Source organism: Syngnathoides biaculeatus, chromosome 10 (genome assembly GCF_019802595.1).
Source record: "Syngnathoides biaculeatus isolate LvHL_M chromosome 10, ASM1980259v1, whole genome shotgun sequence".
Classification (NCBI taxonomy): domain Eukaryota; kingdom Metazoa; phylum Chordata; class Actinopteri; order Syngnathiformes; family Syngnathidae; genus Syngnathoides; species Syngnathoides biaculeatus.
The window spans coordinates 2572334-2593759 of NC_084649.1; the positions used below are offsets into that span (position 1 = coordinate 2572334).

At 43.6% G+C, this 21426-nt stretch overlaps 1 protein-coding gene across 2 annotated transcripts in view; it reads left to right on the plus strand.

The window, feature by feature from the left end:
- The first annotated feature begins 238 nt into the window (after nucleotides 1-238).
- The window catches only part of cntn3b (contactin 3b), an 85056-nt gene continuing 63868 nt past the window's right edge, over nucleotides 239-21426 (plus strand). Inside the window, exons 1-2 of one of the 2 annotated variants that reach the window (XM_061832115.1) lie at nucleotides 239-293; nucleotides 2002-2146. In XM_061832115.1, coding sequence (XP_061688099.1) covers nucleotides 239-293; nucleotides 2002-2146 — 200 coding nt within the window. The remainder of the gene's footprint in view (nucleotides 294-2001; nucleotides 2147-21426) is intronic. The other variant, XM_061832116.1, reaches the window with a different exon arrangement.

The window sequence follows — 21426 nt, forward strand, 5'->3', positions numbered from 1 at the left end:
TATTGCTTCCGGCTTCCTTTAGACTCGCTTCCCCATTTTGACTCCAAAATAATAACAACTAGTTTTGGAGTACTTTAATCACTTTATTTATGCTTGCTGTATGTATTTCTATCAAAATGTCACGTTTTAATCACATCTATAATTGCTTCCCTTCAGATTAAAATTCTTGTCGTGGCAAGGAGAGGATTCCATTCACAAGTAATTGGATGAAATTCCCATTAGCGCTCTGCAACTAAAGATGATGTTGCCATGGAAACAAATTGTTCTGCTATCAATCACGGGATGCCTCGCAGGTAAGTGATTTGAACGCTTTAGTGCTGAGACGTTGTCCTTGTTGCCATAATTGTCCATACCTCATAACAACATTTTTCCTGTGTTAATTTTTATAATATGTATGCCTCTGGAGTACATTTTAAAATGAATTTGAAAATGAAAATGGCATAAGGTAAAAAGCCAATTATTGCATTAGTAAAAAAAATGATCTCCAATGAGGTTACACTGTTAGACATACAGTGTACATACAGCATGAAGTCCTTCACTTTCCCCAGAGCACTGTCCTATGGCACATAAGCAACAAACCGTCATGGACAATTGGGAGTTCTATTCAATACCTGGCCATGGATTGTCCAGATCATTATGAGGAGCCATGCAATGAATCTAGCCAGTCATTTAAGCTCTGTTCAATACAGTTTCTCTCTACACCTTTGTGGGCTCTTGGGACTACTGCAGCGAGACTAGGAAAAAATAAACTCTGTTCAAATGACTTGGATATTTCATATTGTTTACAATATCTTGTGATTTGGTTTGGTTGCATACTTCAAAACCCCTAAAAATCAAATCATTAGAGCTGAGCTCATTATGTTAAAACACCACTTTGTTTGGTTATTTATAGCTGTGGGAAACCTTTTTTTTTTAAATATATGATGCTCCTCTAGACTCCAGGCATGTCATTTTTGATGTCATTCTTTCCATCAGAGGCTTGTTCTAATTGTGAAATCATATAATGTAGGGTTATCTTATCATTACATTTACAAATGCTTGCAACGTTGCAGTTTTATGAAAAGTGAAGTGGATTTGCAATGTAGATCATGATTTTAGCAAGAAAAATCAAGTAGGCGCACATGATCTTCTTTTGCGAGCCACATTAAAGGACATGGGGGGTATGTCTTGTCACATATTGTGTTCAAAGGAGGGGGGTGCTACTCAATATTAATATTTATGGAATATGTGTTATTGATCTATTACAACTGGTTAAACCACGTGTACAATTATAAGCCACATGCTCCAGTGCTTAAGCAATTGGGCACCAATTAGTTCTACCATGGCCGCCTGTTGGCTCTGCCTACATTGGATACCAGATTTTGTTCCACTTCCCTACCTTTGAAGGTCTGAAAGATGTGTTCACACACACAACCCTTATTTGTGTACATGCTGAGTCTGGCATAGATTATCTGAAAATGTTTGACTCTGCTTTATTCATCCAGTGCATCGCTTACAAGGAATTATTTATTATGGAGCTCTTCCTCTTCAGCAGTCCTCAACCTTAGTCTTTTCGAGTAAATTATTGTGATTATTCATGTGCTTTCTGTGTGCTACACAAATGTATATCAGACTAGGTAAATTCTACCAAGTCGTGAATCTTCACAGTAATGTAAGCAGTATATGACTTATTGCCAACATTTGTAATCATTTCCATATTCGTTTTAAGGCAAGGTGATACTGTGAAGGCAAATATGTCTGCATATGCAGTTAAAAGCCAAGATAAGCAAGATGCATTTTCCTCGATGCAAGATAAGCAAATAATATGCACACCACAACATTACAATAGTCCTACTGCATTTCTTGTATAAAAAAACAGACCCTGTTCAAAGAACAAATATTAAAAATAAATAAAAAGAAGAAAATCAAACAGAAAATGTAATGTCGGTCATTACTACTATTTAGTATTTTGACTATTTTTACTATTTCTTTCTGGGTTTCACATCTTTTTGTTTTATCACTTATCCACAGCCTTTACAGACGATGTTGTATTTCAAGGACCGAAATTCAGGATGGAACCAATTGACCTCATTTTGCCGATCAACTCCCCCAACCAGCAGGCCACCATTATGTGTGATGCAGAAGGGAGCCCTACTCCACAGTACAGGTAAATTAACTCATCAAATTTACATTCCCTTCAATGGGGTCTGTTCTCCAACTGCACATATGCAATTCATCTTACAGCTTTTGGATCTTTGTTATTGTTCCACAAGGTTACACATGGAGTGTGCATTGTGGTATACACAAAATACCCTGAAAAGTTGTTTTGGCAAAACGTATATATATTGTTTTAAATAAATAAAATTTTGATGCATTTTCCATGGTGTAAGTCAAGGGGCTTCAATGGTGGCTGATTAATTTGCACAAAAAGTGATTGAGGTTGACTTCAATACTAATATAGTTTGAATCGTCAAGATGTTCTTTTAGGCGAAAAGAGCACATCAGTCGACTTTGCTGGACGTGTTCACTATTATCCATCCATCCATTTTCTCCGCCGCTTATCATCATGAGGGTCACGGGGAGTGCTGGACCCTATCCCAGCTGTCAAGGGGCAGGAGGCGGAATACACCCTGAATTGGTTGCCAGCCAATCGCAGGGCACATTGAGACAAACAGCCGCACTCAAAATCACATCTAGGGGCAATTGAGAGTGTCTAATCAATGTTTCATGTTTTTGGTTTGTGGGAGGAAACCAGAGTGCCTGTAGGAAACCCACGCAGGCACAGGAAGAACATGCAAACTCCACACAGGCGGGTCTGGAATTGAACTGTGAGGCCAATGCATTAGCAGCTGAGCCACCATGCCGCTTCGTGTTCACTATTATCTCATGGTCATTTCCTCCATTGGAATTCTACCTAAAAAGACAACTAGTGGTGATGTTGTGGTAGATTGTGTCTTGGCCAGCACCATGTAGGTGCACAGCTTGCAGGAAAGCAGGTGCACTAACCTTGTGAGTGACGTTACATCTAACAAAACAAAAAAACATATCGGAGGAATGTGTTGAAATAAAAACTAGGAAGGAGCCACGAAGATGATATTGTAAAACATTTTTGGCAATTTGAGCAGCATGACACCACTCAGTTGATTGCTTTTGGGGATCGATATGTCAATAAAACTGATGAGTGTTTATAGGGAGTAAAGGTAATAAATACTATTGTGAAAATGTACAAAGTAAAAAAAAATGCAATATGTGTCATATTATGGATTTTGCACAAGAAGGAGTAACTCTGATTCATTTTATTGTGCCTTATCATCCTAGTCTGATCCAATTCTGTTACATTGCACATTATGAATATTTAAATTCACATGTTTAAATCTTTCTACGGATGGAAAGTGAATGCAAGGCAGCTTTGGAGCACATTTTTGGCTACAGCAGACTCAAATGAAGCTCCGTTGCTCCCAGCTTCCTACCCATTCGCAATGTGTCATATCGCGACACATTGAGATCGAATGGGATGAAACAGCTACCATACATATTTTGCAATGAGAACATTGACTGTGACAAAATGCTACAAAATATACAAAACATGATGAAACTTGAAAGTACAAAGGCCCTCATTCACGAATAAATGTTTAGAAATGTTTTCACTCTGCGCACAAATGTACAAGTGTGTATGTACAAGTCACTGTCAGATACATGACACGTGCGTAGTGGCCAGATTTCTTGACAGTATCATGTGTATGTTAATGAATTACAAATGAATTTGAGGGCACGAACTGATGGCCGGATGCTCTCCTTCAGGATTTTCTGGTACAGAGCAGAGTTCATTGTTCCATCAATCACAATAATATGATACCACATATGATACCACATTTCTGCCACAACATATTTATGAAAACAAAAGAAGCTATTTTGACCCTAAAAACGAATTTATTGATCAAGTTACATATTATCCCATGGGCCTACGTTCAATATAATCTTCAGAATTCTGTCTTCCATTCAAATTGTAAATCCATGAAATATTTTAGTTTGTTTCTCATTCGAGGAAGGCAGCCGTTTGCTTGGATATACTGCATAATGCCTCATAGAGCTTTTTAGAGGATACCCCCAAGGTTCTTAATAGGTATGAGGTCAGATGATGATGTTGCCGACCCCATGAGTTTTTCACGATTGTTCCTCACATACTGAAGGCTTCAGTGCTATTTTTTTGTTTGCATTACTTGGGATTGTGTATCTGTCTAATAACTATTAGATTTTACTGTGGGAAGTGGAGCTCTTTTTTACACCATGGGAGGAAATAATAAGTTAAACATGCCACATTTTACAGATGTAATTTGAAAGACATCAGGCAGATTTTTATTCCAGGTTGTATCCTTGTTGACATTGCAGCCTTGTTGGGGTATGGTGTCCATCCATTTACTATCCAGAATGTCTTCCATTTAAAATGTCCTAAGTACCATGGAATTTATCAGTGAATAAAACTTTGTGAATAGTTGCTCATGTATTGCTTAGCTCAGTACAAGTATTTCTCTGTGAGATTAGTTAAGTTATGCCAAAATACCGCAAGAGCAGGGGTGCTCAATGTGTCGATCACGAGGCAGTTTTGGTTTATCGTGTGACTGCATGCCAAAAAAAAAAAAAAACATCAGCATGTCGTTCAACTTGTCGCTTGATTCAGGTGTGACCAGTACGTCGATCGTGTGCGTCGACTGACTGAAAGCCTGGCCTTTTCCTATGTGCCACTGCACATGTGCACATAAAGGCGCATTCTAGCAAGCTGACCTTCTGTTTCCCGTCTGTCTCTTGCTTTCTCTATGGCAGTCGTGGCGATGCGCACCCGTACCCTAACCCCTTCCACCGGTAGATTGCGAGAGGTTGGCTGAAACTAGATCTTGGTATTGAAAAGTGTGGGCTCCCTTGTGCTGGAGTATATGTATGACTGCTAGCCTTTGGAGGATCCAGTGGTTCTTAGGAATCAAAAAACACCAGGAGCTTCAAATATCTGTATCTGATGTTCTATGAAGAGAATCTTTTTACTTTACATAATTTTATTTTTTTATACACCTTTATCAGAACAAACCCATTGTAGCCGAGATCCAACTGGTAATCATCCTCCCAGTTCATCCTTGGTTGGCAGTTGCGTTATGCCACCACCAATAGCATAATTTCTCGAGTATAATGTGTCCTCAAGTATAAAGTGCACCCCCAAAGTTGCGCAAAAAAATCAGGAAAACCTTTTTATCAATGTACAATGTGCACCTGCTACCCATATACTCAAAATATTAGGAATTATCTGTATTTATATTTTGTTAGGTTTGTACTTGTATTGTTTTTCAAAAAGTGTCCGTACAACATTCATTAATATTAATCATTGTGCACGTGCTTATGTAGCAGTAATATAATCTCGGGACAGGCCACAGGACACGCTTGTCCTGGCCCCAGTAATTGTCAGAACAGAATCTCTCAACCAACTGAAATAAATGCTGAATGATGGCACATCATTTTATTAATACTGTGGATAACACATATTACAGTCTTAAAAATATAAACTATTTAACGCTGTTTAACTTGAACATTTTTTGCATTAAAATATTTCTGCATAAAACATTTGTGCACACTGCAGTTTATCCACTATATTACACATCTTTGGCCAAGCCTTCAAAAGAAGCATCTGACTCATCTCCAATCTGAAAAAGATCCATTGTGGCTACCTTTGGAGCATCGCTGTGGAACTCATCATTGATGACTTGGTACAGTTCCAGTGCCTCTTGCATTGCATCATGAACATCCCATCTTGCTCCCACTGCATGTCATCCTCTGTGTCATCAATGGCGTTTGTGAGGAAACATTTTTTTAATCCCAAGAGTTTGGTTTGCGCAGCGCAGGCTCTCGCCCTCCATTTGGCTCCAATCTGTTGCAACTTTCACTATGACGTCAGGTGGGTATCAAAACAACGTGAGCTCAAACTACATAAAAAAGAGCGTAATTGGCAATTGTGTGCTCTGTTTTTTTTTTTTTGTTGTTTTTTGTTTTTACTGTATGTGCCCATGACGCTCGTACGACGTAGTTTGAGCTCACGTTGTTTTGATACCCACCTGAAGTCATTGACTTATCATTGTTTCGGACTGCCGTGCAACTTAGGGGTTTGCAGCATCTTTGGCACATGCAATGACTTTGAATAAAAACTAGACTGCGCACAGTTAGGGCAAAACATTGCTTTGGGTACTATTTCATATGAAAGTTGACATCCTTTCACATCCTTTCAATTGTACAATGTGAAACATAATAACATTGAATTTAATTGTAATAGGTTTAGCTTTTTTTTTTGCGCTGTTGGCTGTCAAAACCGTGCAGGCGGTCGCAAATAAGTAACTTTTCACCGGTGTGTTTCAGCTTAACCTTCATCATGAATTATTGTATATTTATCACATCGTTTTCCATAACAATGTGTGTATGTTTACCATACTTTTTGCCCTAACCAAAAGACAGAGCCTGTTGACCACCAATGATGAATGCAGATTACGCTGTCCAGTTTTTATTCTATGTCATTGGGCACAAGAGATGACACATTTATTTTCAAAGCAGCTGCACAACTTGCCGTTATTGTCTCATTTTTTTGTCTTAGTTTAAACAAACTCACAGTCGCAACAAACACGCTACGCTAGCAATCGTAAGATGCAAGCTCCCCAAGGAGGATTGTGAGGATATGTGTCACGGACGAGACTCGGGGGTGGACCCAAATGCACGACTCAGGTGAGAGGTAAGCAGTGCGGAATAAGCCTTTATTCGTTCCAATGTCGGTTACCAGGGAGTCAGTCCAAACAAGCAGCAAGATCAGTAACGGCAGGCTTACGGGGTAGGTCGGGAGACAGCCGTTGGTCGGTACACGGGAGGTAGACGTCAGGAGTACGGTAGTGCGGGAACGAGGCATGAGAGGCAACGATCTATCAGAGTAATAGTCGTCCCCCGGGTCCTATATGTACTGGGTCTTAATCAAAGGTCATGAGGCGCAGGTGTGCACCTTCCGATTAGCTGGCCACGCCCAGCCCTGGCTGGAATCCAGGAGCATGACAGACCCCCCCCTCAACGGCCGGCTCTGGACGGCCCAGGAGCATCAGGGTGAGCCGCGTGAAAGTCCCTGATGAGGGAGCGGTCCACGACGAAGCGGGAGGGGATCCAAGAGCGCTCCTCCGGGCCATATCCCTCCCAGTCCACCAGGTACTGGACCCCCCTTCCTCTGCGATGGGAAGACAGCAACCGGCGCACAGTGTACACCAACCCACCGTCGACCATGCGGGGGGGGCGGGGGGGATTTGAGCGGAGGAGCCAGGGACGATGTGCGATTCGGGCGAAGTCTGCTGACGTGGAACGTAGGGTGCACCCTCATCGACCTGGGCAGTTTCAACGAGACGGCGACCGGGTTAATAACTTTGGAAACCGGGAACGGGCCAACGAACCTGGGAGCAAGTTTGCGGGATTCCGTCCGCAGCGAGAGATCTTTGGTGGACAGCTGCACTCGCTGTCCCACTCTGAGCTCTGGTGCGGCCCTCCTCTTGCGGTCTGCTGCGGCCTTGTAGGCGCTGCTCATGCGCAGCAGTGTCCTCCGAGCTGCTTCCCAGGTCCGTTTGCAGCGTCGCACCACGGCCAGGGCCGACGGAACTGTGGATTCTGTGACCAGTGGAGGAAACAGGGACGGAGGATACCCATGCACGACATGGAGTGGAGCCATACCTGTTGAAGCGGAGGGTAGAGAATTGTGGGCATACTCCACCCACCTGATGTGCTGGCTCCACGTGCTCTGGTCCCTGGATGCCAGACATCGAAGACCGGTCTCTAATTCCTGGTTAATCCTCTCAGTCTGGCCGTTAGACTCTGGGTGATGACCCGATGTCCGACTTGCTGAAGCGCCGATGAGGTTGCAGAACTCCTTCCAGAAACGGGCGCTGAATTGCGGACCCCTGTCCGAAACGATGTCCTGGGGTAGGCCGTGGTAACGGACGACCTCGTCTAATACCAACTGGGCTGTCTGCTTGGCCGACGGGATCTTCGGAAGCGGCACGAAGTGGACCATTTTGGAAAAACGGTCCACTATGGACAGCACCACTGTGTTCCCTTGAGAAGGCGGCAGGTCGGTGACGAAGTCCAGCGCGATGTGTGACCACGGACGAAAGGGGATGGACAGGGGTTGCAACTCACCAACAGGCCGTAGGTGGGAAGTCTTATTGGCAGCACACACCGGGCAGGCGTTGACGAACTCCCTTACGTCCTTGCTGAGGTTAGGCCACCAGAACCTTTGTTCGACCACTGAACGTGTCTTCGCCATACCCGGGTGGCAGACCGTCTTGTTGGTATGGGCCCAGTTGATGACGTCTCCCCGCAGAGATGGGATGACGAACAGGCGGCCCGACGGACAATCCGCGGGTGACGGTGTCTCTCCCAGAGCCTCCTTCACCCGCGACTCGATCGCCCAGGTGAAACCGGCCACGAAGCACCCCGCTGGCAGGATAGTAGCGGCGTCTGAATCCGTGCGCCCTCCCTCGTGGATCCGCGAGAGTGCATCCGGCTTGCCATTTTTGGAGCCTGGGCGGAAACACACCTTAAAGTGGAAGCGGATGAAAAATAGGGCCCACCTGGCCTGACGGGCGTTCAACCTCTTCACCGACTTCAGGTATTCAAGGTTCTTATGGTCCGTGAAGACAACGAACGGTACTTGCGAGCCCTCCAGCCAGTGCCGCCACTCCTCCAACGCGCTCTTGACCGCGAGCAGTTCCTTATCTCCAACGTCGTAGTTCCTCTCTGCCGGGGTCAACTTTCTAGACAGGAACGCGCACGGGTGAATCCTTCCATCCCTGGGACTCCTCTGCGACAAGACTGCTCCGATTCGTGAATTCGATGCATCCACCTCCACCACAAACTGGTTATCTGGGTCCGGAATAATGAGAACGGGCGCAGTAGTGAAACTTGCCTTGAGCCTGCTGAAGGCCTCCTGGCAGGTCCCGGACCAGTCGAAGAGGGTATGTGGCGAGGTGAGCGAATGCAGAGGAGCGGCCACGGAACTGAAGTATGAATTTCCTATAGAAATTGGCAAATCCCAGAAACCTCTGTACGTGCCTCCTGTTGGTGGGGGTAGGCCACCGCAGCACCGCGTCGACCTTCCCGGGATCCATCCGTATCTCTCCCTCAGCCAGGACGAAGCCCAGGAAGGACACGGATGCCCGATGGAACTCACACTTCTCCATATTCACGTATAATTGGTGCTGCTGCAGACGCCGGAGCACCTCTCTGACTTGTTGAATGTGAGAGGTTAGGTCTGCTGAAAAGATGAGAATATCATCCAGATAAACAAAGACAGATCTGTTCAGGAACTCCCGAAGCACGTCGTTAATGAAGTTCTGAAAGACGGCCGGAGCGTTAGTCAGTCCGAAGGGCATCACCAGATACTCATAGTGCCCTGTGGGGGTGTTGAACGCCGTCTTCCACTAATCCCCTTCCCGAATCCGCACTAGGTGGTAAGCGCTGCGCAAGTCGAGCTTGGTGAAGATCCGGGCTCCCTGGAGGAGTTCGAATGCTGTAGAGATAAGCGGCAAAGGGTGCCTGTTCTTGACTGTGATGTCGTTCAGGCCTCGGTAGTCGATGCAGGGTCGCAGCGTGGAGTCCTTCTTCTTGACAAAAAAAACCCCGCACCGGCTGGTGAGGATGAGGGGCGAATGAGTCCGGCTGCCAGCGAGTCCTCGATGTAGTCCCTCATGGCTTGATGCTCTGGTCCGGTTAAAGAGAACAGTTTCCCTCTGGGAGGAGAGGTGCCTGGCAGGAGTTCAATCGCGCAGTCGTATGACCGATGTGGCGGCAGAGACTTTGCTTTAGATTCAGAGAAGACCTCCCGTAGGTCATGGTAGCAGGAGGGCACTGCGGTCAGGTCCAGGGCGGTACTAGGTTCTGTTAGCCGAACCGGCGCAACTTGAATACCCCTGTCTCTCCGGACAGCGACACAGCGACTGAGACAGTCCTCTCCCCAAGTCTTGATCTGACCCGTGGCCCAATCTATGTGCGGATTATGTTCTTTGAGCCACGGGCTGCCCAAGATGATGTCGCTACTACGTGCGTCGAAGACATGAAAGCTAATACGCTCCGAGTGAGCGTCCGGAAAGCTCATACGTAGCGTCTGAGTGCGATGTGTAACCCGACAAAGGAACTTGCCCTTGGCGGCATAGGCGTGACGAAAACGTTGCGTGGGAAAGGTTGCTGCCCCCAGCTCCTCGACCACGTGGGGATTTATCAGATTTGCTTCCGACCCAGAATCAATGAAAGCCGTCACAGAGCATGAACAGGAGTCCGTTCCCAAGGTGAGGTGAAGAAGGGACCTCCCTGACCCCGTCGCGGTGTACCGCACACTCACCGGAGTAGCGATCCTGATGTCAGAATGCCCTGGTCGAGTCGGGCAACGGCCGATCAAGTGTCCCAAACGCCCGCAGTAAAAACAGCGTCCCTCTCGTCGCCGACGTAAGCGCTCCTCCGCTGAGCTGCCAAGCCCCTCCACTTGCATGGCTTCCGTTGAAGCTGACAACACGGGTGGCCGGGAAGCGGAAACAACCGGACTGCGACTCTCCCTCTCGTCCTCCCTCAGGCCCTCCATCTGTCTCTGCACGGTGAGGCGCTGGTCCACCTTGAGGGCCAATGCGATGAGGGAGTTAAGCGAAGGCAGAAGATCCATGGCCACGAGGTGACCACGGATCTGTGGGGACAGTCCCTCGTAAAACGCGTCATGGAGAGCTTCCTCATTCCAGCGGCTCTCGGCAGCCCGAATCCGGAACTCGATGGCGTAGTCGGAAACGCGGCGACGCCCCTGGGGAATTGTCATGAGTGACGACACCGCCTGGCGTTCCGGAGCCGCATACTGGAACACCTGGGTGAGCGCGCAGACGAAGCTCGCCCATGAACGGCAGGTCTTAATCAAAGGTCATGAGGCGCAGGTGTGCACCTTCCGATTAGCTGGCCACGCCCAGCCCTGGCTGGAATCCAGGAGCATGACAATAAGCAGTTGAAAAATTGATGGATGGATTTCATTTATGTACATGATCGAAACAGACAAAAAATGAAAAATATACTTTTACTGAAAACAAAGTGTACATACTATTTGCCAGAAAAACAAAAAGTCAAATGTTTGTATATTTTAAAAGTGAAATAATAATACTGCTGTTGTGCAAGCATCTTTCAAGAGAGTAGAACTTAGATGAAAAATGCTTCCTTTTTCAGTCCCTATTGCGGAGTTATTTCACATTACATATATACTGCCAGTGTAGGTTCGGTTCCCATTTAGTGACAGTGGGAAGGGTAATGGTTGTCTGTCTCTATTTGTGCCCCCTGATTGAATGGCGACCACTCAGCAATATCCTTTGGTCAGGTTAATCTGTGCCAAAACTGCAACTGCTTACCATTGGCTTTGATATAGTGCTTTAGCAGCCTCTTCAAATTGCTTCTTTCACACTGGAACTTTGGCTAGGCGAGCTGCCAAGTAATTTGCTGTGTGTGCATCTGTTTGTGTATGTGCTTTTAATAAAGTATTTTATAGCAGTGTTGCAGAAGTGCAGAATAGCTCATTTACAGACATAGACAGTTACCTAAAGATTTAATTGGTTGCTGCAGTACATAGTCAAGCTATATAATACTAATCAGTGTTAGTATTACTATTATATAGTATACGATTGCTTGACTCATCATTTTAAACTGCATAACCTCCTTGAAGTCTTGACACCCTTTGCACAATTGTCACTCTAATGGGCACTCTAACTGCTCTAGATGCTAGAAGACTAGATCCTTGCACAACTTTTCACAACTCTGAGTTCTTAGAAGAAAAAAAAAAGTCCCTGTCAATTGACTGTCTGTTGTACTTCGTACTCAACGTCTATGTCGTACTAGGGGGGCACTAACTACCAGAGACAAATTCCTCATGTGTTATTACATACTTGGCAAAGAAAGCCGATTCTGATTGTGATTAAGACTTCTGATTTCACATTTGATGGGCAGGCAGGGTCTCCAGGAACATAACTTTTTGTACAAGTCATAAAAAAGTTTTTTTCTATAATATGTTCCCTTGAATGTACAATATAACAGTGATATGTAAATGATTAGGCAACAGTGATATTTAGTTTAAAATATTGTTTTCGCACTAGTCAGCCTCAAGAAAAAAATTAACATATCAGATAAGAATGCTAAGCCAGTATGGTTTCTAGAAATATTGGAAGAGTCAGTGCTCCAATAAGTATTGTCAAAATTACAATTGTGACAATGGAGCAAAGCATTCTGTGCATTAATGATATTTAGTTGAAAAATGTTGCGTTGAGATTTAAAAGGATTATCACACTATCATTAGCCACAGCCTTACTCAATACTGCAAGTATATGGAGAGAAGCCCTGACAGAGCTTCTTTTGACAAATAGTCCAGTGAAGCACCGCGGCACACTCCAGGGCTGCGAGCTGTGCTTTATGAATACACCTGTCACTGTGTTTACAATGAATCTGCTGTAACACAAGATCAAGGACACAGCAGTGATTGGAAAAAGGGGAAAAAAAACTCTGGATGGTCTCCTATCATGAAATGTGACTTCAAGCAGATTTATGGCTTTGGCTGTGTGTATGGCTCAGCATCAGGAATAATTAGAAGTGAGGGTGTGTAAAGATGAAGATGTTTGCTTTGAATTCTGTCACAGCACTTGGGAAGCTACCACAGTAACTAGAGAATTATATGACCCATGATCCTTTGAGATGAGAGTCTTCGTTGTCTGCACAATTATATTATGTTTTGTAATAGGACTATTTGTCTGCACTTGTGTATATTCCACTCTGCCATCATTGTCTGTTGATACTATGAGCTAATGCAGTGATGGAAATCTTGTACAGTTTTGCATTAAAAATGTGCTGTAGTTCATTGAAAGAAAGAAAAAGAAAAGAAAACAAACAAAGAAAGTCCATTCTGAGTATAAATTAACTTTTTTCTGTACTCCTGATAATGCATACAATGGATTTAATTTACCAATCATCTAAACCAAATCTGAATAAACTTTCATATGTAATAAATTATAATGTTGAGATATGGCATTTTTCTCCTACCAATCCCCTTTTTCCAGTACATTTATCAATACCTGAACAAACTATTGTCCTTCCGACTTTAAAAATCGTTATCCCTCATTTTATGTATGAAAGAATATGATGAAATATGGTTCCACTGTCACAACGGCCCTCTGAGGGAAATTGAAACGACAATGTGGGCCTTGATAAAAATGAGCTCAACACCAGTGGTCTAGACTTATAGTACAGTGGTACCTCTACTTACAAATATCTCTAGTAATGAAAAATTCAGGTTACAAAACGCCTTCTCAGAATAATATAATATAATATAATATATAATATAATAATATTAAAGGAAACTCTGGGTAGGATATGAAAGGAAAAAATCGGCGGTGGATTCCCCAAATTCCACCGAACATAAACATCCTCGATCTTGGTTTGTGTGGCGCGATAGAGTTGCTCTCCCATTGACTTTTGCCATAGCATCTTCCTGGCATTCCATTGGCTAGGAGAGACATCAATCTTTACCCATGATGCACTTCCTGTATCTTAGTTTGTGTGGCTCCACAGAGTTGCTCTCACATTTGCTATTGCCATAGTATCTTCCTCAGAATCAGAATCAGATTTAATGGCCAAGTGTGTAAAAACGCACAAGGAATTTTTCTCCAGCAGTCGATGCTGCCCTGGTACGACATTCAGAACAAAGAACCAGGAACAACATAGCAACAAAACCAGAAACAAATTGCCAGAGGGAAAAAAAACTGTTTGAATGTCTGCTACTTTTGACTTTAATTGATTTGTAGCGTTTTCCCGACGGAAGGAGCTGGAAGAGCTGGTGGCCAGGATGTGGAGGGTCCGAAAGGACCTAGTTTGCGTTGCGTGTCCTCGATAGTGGGTAGCGTGGTGCCAACAATCCGTTCAGCGGTTTTGCTTGTCTGTTGCACCCTGAGTTTGTCCATTTTTTGGCGGCGCCAACCAGACTGTGATGGAGGTCCACAGTACTGATTGGATGACCACTGTGTAGAACTGTCTCAGCAGCTCTTATGACAGGCCGTCCATTCTCAGAAGCCGCAAGAAGTACCGTAATTTCTCGAGTATAATGCATCCTGAAGTAAAATGCACACCCCCAAGGCTGACCAAAAAAAAATCAGGAAAACCCTTCTACCAATGTACAATGCGCACCACCAATTTTCTGCTACCCATATGCTCAAAATATTGGAAATTATCTGTATTTTTATTTTGTTAGGTTTGTACATGTATTTTTTTTTAAAAACATTGTCTATACAACAATCATTGATATTAATCATTGTACACGTGCTGATGTAGCCGTAATATAATCTTGGGACAGGCCCAGGACACACTTGTCCTGGTCCCTTTAATTGTCAGAACAGAAGCTCTCAACCAACTAAAATAAATGCTCAATGATGGCATAACATTTTATTAATACTTTTGATAACATATATTACAGTCTTAAATAAATATTTAACTTTGTTTGACGTAAACATTGTTTGTATTAAATATTTGTGCATAAAATGTTTGTGCATAGTGCAGTTTATCGCGTACATTACACATCCTTGGCCAAGATTTCAAAAGCAACATGTGGCTAATCTCTAATCTGAAAAATATCTATAGAAGCTACCATTGGTGACTTGGTCCAGTTCTGGTGCCACCTGAATTCCTGAACAGTGATCCTATTTTGCTCCTACAGCATGTCAACCTCTGTGCCATCCACGGCGTTTGTGGGAAAACATTTTATGAATCCCAAGAGTTTTGGTTCCCCAGCACAGCTTCTCGCCCATTTAAAAAAAAGAGAGCATTTAAATTGTGAGAGCGCTCCCGTTTGTTTTTTTTTTTTTTTTTTTTTTTTTATGTGCCCATGATGCTCGTATTATGTAGTTTGAGCTCACTTTGTTTTGAGAGCCACCTGAAGCCATTGAGGCGAGCTATCATTGTTTTGGACTGCCACGCTACTTCTGGTTTGGCGGCGTCATGGGCACGAGACATGACACATTTCTTTTAAAATAAGCTGCACACCTCACCGTTGTAGTTGACATTTTTTGTCTTCAAGGAGATCATAAAGTTGGGACCGTAATGAATATAAATGTGTAACATAAGACAATGAATATCATATCGAAATGTATATGTATACCTTTTTTTACCACTCTATGTACCTGTATACAACTATACAATGTGATTATATATATATTTTCATCCATACCCAAATATAATACGCTCTATTAACTTTTTGAAAGTATTTTGGGAAAAATGTGCGCATTACTTTCGAGAAATTAATCCTTGGCTGGGGTTTTTTGAAGATGGAATTCAGTTCATGTCCTTTTTTTCCATTTCCCAAGAACTTGAAGGTCTCGACGGTTGACACAAGACAGTTGGACAGCGTCAGGGGCAGCTGTGGTGAAGGATGCCTCCTGAAGTCCACAATCATCTCTACAGTCTTCATAGTGTTCAACACCAGGTTGTGTTGACCACACCAAAGCTCCAGTCTCGCCATTTCCTGTCGATACGCAGACTCTTTCTCATCTTTGATGAGGCTGATGACCGTGGTGTCATTTGTGAACTTCAGGAGTTTGACAGTCGGATGCCACAAACTGCAGTCGCTCGTGTAGAGCGAGAAGAGGAAAGGGCAGAGGACACAACCTTGGGGTGCCCTGGTGCTGATAACGTGCATGGATGAGGTTGTGTCCCCCAGCCTCACCGCCTTTTATTTTTCATGTTAGCTCAGCTAAATGGTCCGCACAATGGTTGTTGAAACCGGGGAGCTTGATGGCGGCGTCGGGCACTCGTCCACAAAGCCGTGTCTCCGTGAAGCGCAGAAACGCAGAACCTCCAAAGTCTTTGGCGGTCTTAATCAGTAGCTGAATTTCATCCATTTTATTGGCTAGGGAGCGTAGGTTTTCAAGATGGATTGCCGGAAGCGTTAGACGATGTCCCCTCTTTCACAGGCAGACTTGTTCACGTCCCTCTTCATCGTGGGGCTTTGAAGAGCACGCCGACTAGCAACTCCTGGAAAATATTCAGCGAATTGGCGAGAGTCCTCTCTTGTGTACTTGAGTCCTGAGATGCCTCAAAAACACAAAAACACAAAAAGTACCAGGGAGAACGTCCTGAAGGCTGCCACACTGGTAGGCGCCATCTTGGAATATGGAAAGGAGAGATCCTGGACGATAAAAAAAAAAAAAACACATAACCGAGGCGATGAGACGTTGCGGCGGGCCAGTAGCCAACCAGAGGGTTTCTAGGAAGGGAGGTCGAGCCGTCGAGCCATAAAAGGGTCCTCACTTCGCCGGGAGCCACTCTGCTGATCCAGTAGTCAACGCACACTATCACCACAGGCTGGCAACTTGCATCCTGGGGTCTTCACACACCCAGGCCAGAGGTTACTTATGGACACACGCCTCATCAACTACATTTTGGAATCACTGTAGTGAGGACAGAACTACACCATGTCAACAGCAAGAAGAGAGTTTGTGTGGAGTATCAAGAAAAGACATTTAAATTAACTGTCCACATAACAGGGACTTGAACTTGAATGATGAGGAAAGTTGGATTGAATGTGCTCGCTTACATGCAGTGTGAAACCTTGCTAAAACTTGAAGACGAAAGGGTGAGTCAATTGTTGTTTTTTTCAAAGATTTCATTGGTAAAATACTTCATGCTGGTGTCTCAAGTAATATTCCCATTGGTACGCTTATAGGATAAAGCATATCTGATATAACTCTTCACAGTTCAGATACGCTTCTAAATGCAGAGTCACAACATCATCCTCACTGTGAACACACCGACAAACAGTCACAACACGATCTCAATACACATTAAAGTACTACAGGGCAGACAATTGAAGAGTTGAGACAGTTATGTGAGGAGCTGAGTGATGGCGGTGTACACCCATAGCAACGCTGTCAACTGCCACTGACCCTCACCAAAGTGAAGCAAGGCAACACCACACATCACAGAGGCAACCAAAGGGGTCAGTATCCATAAGGGACCTTTCCCACCTACAGTGCAGAGACTTTAAAGTGGATGGTGGACAGATTGGGGACCAGAACTCAGATGTAAGTTATAAAAACATCAGTAGAGGAGGGATTTAAAAAAGGTTTTGCAGAGACAGAGGTGGTCACAGGTGTGCTAAGGATCATCGAACCGGGGGCCTTTAGAGACATGCTTGTGAACAAAGACTAATTGACGGTTCTTGAACTCAAAGGTTTCCTTAGATCCAACGTAGGGGAGAAAACAACGACAGAAATGTTCCAGGAATTGATGTATATCAAGCAAGAGTTGCCTCAGGAGTTCCTGTACCGGATGATGGGGCTAAAACAGAAGCTTATCCTTCAGTCCTGACAAGCTAGTGTAGACATCTCATATTATCCCAAGACCATCCAAGAAGTCTTCACACAATTTATCAGGGGTTATGGACAAAGCATGCTGACCTTCGACAAAGGATAAGACCTCTCACCTCGAACAGCCAAGTCACTGATGAAGAAATACTCTGTCAAGTTATGACAATGATAAATGAAAAGAATGAACACCAATGCCGAGTTGGACAAAATTTGCGCCAAAAAACAAATCAAGTACACAGTGGTAAGGTTGATATGGGTGGCAGTTACCACACTGACAGTTCAAGGGATACAAAAGCCGATAACAAAGCCCTTCCAACAATTCAGCAAGTCAGCGGGCAAGTAGAGGGTGTGACGCACATGATGGCATCATTAGTTGATCAACAGGCAAAAAACGCGTCACTGTCTCATCCTCCAGAGATGACTTCAATCTTTACCCATGATGCACTTCCTGTATCTTAATTTGTGTGGCGCAATAGCGCTGCTCCCTGATTGAATGGGCAATTGCTGTAGCATCTTCCTGGCATCACATTGGCTAGGAGGGACATCAATCTTTACCCATGATGCCAAATCACATTAGCGCTGTCACACACTGTCACAAGCTAATGCACATTAGGAAAGTACAACTTTGTTGTTTGTGTTTTTGCAAGTTCATTCATCTTTCTTCACCATGGCCCCCAAGAAACTGTGAAATAAGTGGTGTGGTGCCTACATTCATATGTATTTTTTTCCCTCAAGTGTCAAAGTATGCCTCCTTCTCCGTCCCCAATGATGCCTTTTCCTTGCTCCCACTTCCCTTCCCCATAGTCGCCCAATGCCAAAGGGAAATGAACACGTGCAGAGGGGTTGCGTTAGGAAGGGCATCCGGCGTAAAACTGTGCCAAAGAAATATGCGTTCATCTAAAATGACATGGTGTGGCGACACCTAACTGGACAAGCCAAAAGGAATGAAAAAGATTTTTATTGAATGCTTATTTTTGGCAGGTGGCTTGGAACAGATTAGGCTATTTTTTTTGTAAAATGCACTTCTACTTATGAAAAATTCACATAATGAAACGAGGTCCGGAACGGATCAATTTTGTAGGTAGAGATACCACTGTATTTCCATATTGCCCATGTAATCACTGAAGATGGCAAACTTTCAGGATACTTGTATTTGTTGTTAACCAGGTCCATCTGTGTCCAATAATGCTATATTTCCACAAACCCCCATCCACAGGAATATACAGTTTCATACATAGGAAGAGAGGTTCCTGGAGAGCAATTTTGGATTAACAGTCAATTCACACGTGTGTCTATGTGTGTGCGTTGTGTTTATGGCAAGTGTGGTCTCTCTGTGTGTCTGGCCTAAGGGAAAGCAAGATGAGACAGTGCTACAATACAATTCCTAGTCTATTTAATGACACTTCATTTAAAAAATGTATGTGAAACCCATGGTTATGGTGAGTTTACTCAGGAGGTTTATACAGTATCTGACTGCACCTACTGTACACCTAAAAAATGTCGGGCACCTCTCGGCCAGAAGCTGGATGGCCTTAGATACAAAAAAACGTTTGTGTTTCATGTGCTTTATGGACTTCCCGGTTGTTTTATGAAAGCATAATCCACATACCGGTACTTCAAACCTAAGAATTGGAAAACTCTGGCCAGAAAAATCAAATCCAAAACTCACATTTCATTGACACAAGAACTTTGCTGCAAATACTTTCTTTTTCTGAACAAATACATATGTACTGTAGCACAATAAATACAGTGATATGCTTTTGTCACCTAAATTCTTCCAAAGAGAAATGTCCAAATACAGTGATCCCCAAATCATTTTTATTCAGACGCAAGTAAAGACTATTGCAGCAGGTAAATGTTCACGCCTTTCCATGTACATGCATGTGCATGATGCATATATTTAAATCATTTTTTTTAGCAAGTTTATCTGAAATTAGTGCACAAAGGGATGGTTGTCTACACACCTGATGTGTTCATCACTCAAAATAAATAGATAAAAAAACAAACTATGATATGAAGCAGTAGAATATATGGAATCCAATTGAACATGTAAATGAATTTGAACGTCAAAATGTGTTTTATTTTAATTTTGTCATACTGCAAACAGATATTTTAGGAAAGAGGGCTTTTAAAAATAATATTGTCACTGGAAAATGCAAAATTGGCCAGATTAAGTGATTGCTACAGACTTTTATATGACTAATGCAGTCATCAAGATGAAAGACAAATGTATTTTTTGCCTGTACTCAGGCGAGAAACTGGGGGAGCAATGGAGTTTTATGACAAGATGAAGCACAAATCCATTTGCCTGTTGTTTTTTAATGATTCTTTTTTTACGTGCCAGTTGAACTCAGATGTGATACCTCATCAAATCTTCATATCCACATATAGAACAGGCATATTTTAACAACTAAAGTTACGTACACACACATGCACACACACACTCACGCGCACGCACACACATAAATATATCCCAGCCTATTCTGGCTATTAACAGGCAGGAGGTAGGGTACACATTGAACTGGTTGCCAGCCAATCGCAGCGCAGATGGAGACAGACAATAGTTGAATTTACAATCACACCCAGGCGCAATTTAGAGCCTTCAATTATTGTTGCATGTTTTTTGGGATGTGGGAGGAAACCGGAGTGTTTATATATAGTGAAGAAAATAAGTACTTGAACACCCTGCTATATTCCGGGTTCTCCCACATCATGGAGGGGTTTGAAATTTTCATCGTAGGAGCATGTCTTCTGTGAGAGAAATAATCCAAAAAGAAAAATCCAGCAATCACAATGTATGATTTTTTTAAGGATTTATTTGTGTGATACAGCTCCAAATAAGTATTTGAACACCTGAGAAAACCAATCTTAATATTTGGTACAGTAACCCTTGTTTGCAATCACAGAGGTGAAACATTTCCTTTAGTCGTTCACCAGGTTTGCACACACTGCAGGAGGGATTTTGCCCCACTCCTCCACACAGATCTTCTCTAGATCAGACAGGTTTCTGGGCTGTCACTGAGAATCACAGAGTTTCAGCTCCCTCCAAAGATTTTCTATTGGGTTTAGGTCTGGAGACTGGTTAGGCCACGCTAAAACCTCGATATGCTTCTTATGGAGCCACTCCTTAGTTTTCCTGGCTGTGTGCTTCAGGTGATTGTCTTGTTGAAAGACCCAGCCACGACCCATCTTCAATACTCTGACTGAGGGAAAGAGGTTGTTCCCCAAAATATCGCAATACATGATCACCCTCTCCTTAAAACAGTGCAGTCGTCCTGTCCCATGTGCAGAAAGACACCCCAAAACATGATGCTACCACCCCTATGCTTCACAGTAGGGATGGTGTTCTTGGGGTGTAACTCATCATTCGTCTTCCCCCAAACACAGTTTGTGGAATTATGACAAAAAGTTCCATTTTGGTCTCATCTGACCATAAAACCTTTTCCCATGATTCTACTGTATCATCCAAATGGTCATTGGCAAACTTAAGATGGGCCTTGATATATGCTGGTTTAAGCAGGGGAACCTTCCGTGCCATGCATGATTTCAAATCATGACGTCTTAGTGTATTACCAACAGTGGTCAAACCTCTTCTCAGGTGATTGACCAAGTTCTGTCCTGTAGTCCTGGACTGATTCCTCACCTTTCTAAGGATCATTGAGAGCCCACGGGGTGATATCTTGCCTGGGGCTCCACTCTGATTGAGATTGACCGTCATGTTTAGCTTCTTCCATTTTCTAATGATTGCTCCAACAGTGGACCTTTTTTCAACAAGCTGCTTGGCAATTTCTCCCAGCCCTTTCCAGCTGTGTGGAGTTGTACAAATTTGTCTCTGGTGTCGCCGGACAGCTCTTTGGTCTTGGCCATGTTACAAGTTTGAGTCTTACTGATTATATGGGGTGGACAGGTGTCTTTATGCACCTATTGACTTCACACAGGTGCATCTGATTCAGGATAATACATTGAGTGGAGGTGGACTTTTAAAGGTGGACTAAGAGGTCTTTGAGGGTCAGAATTCTGGCTGACG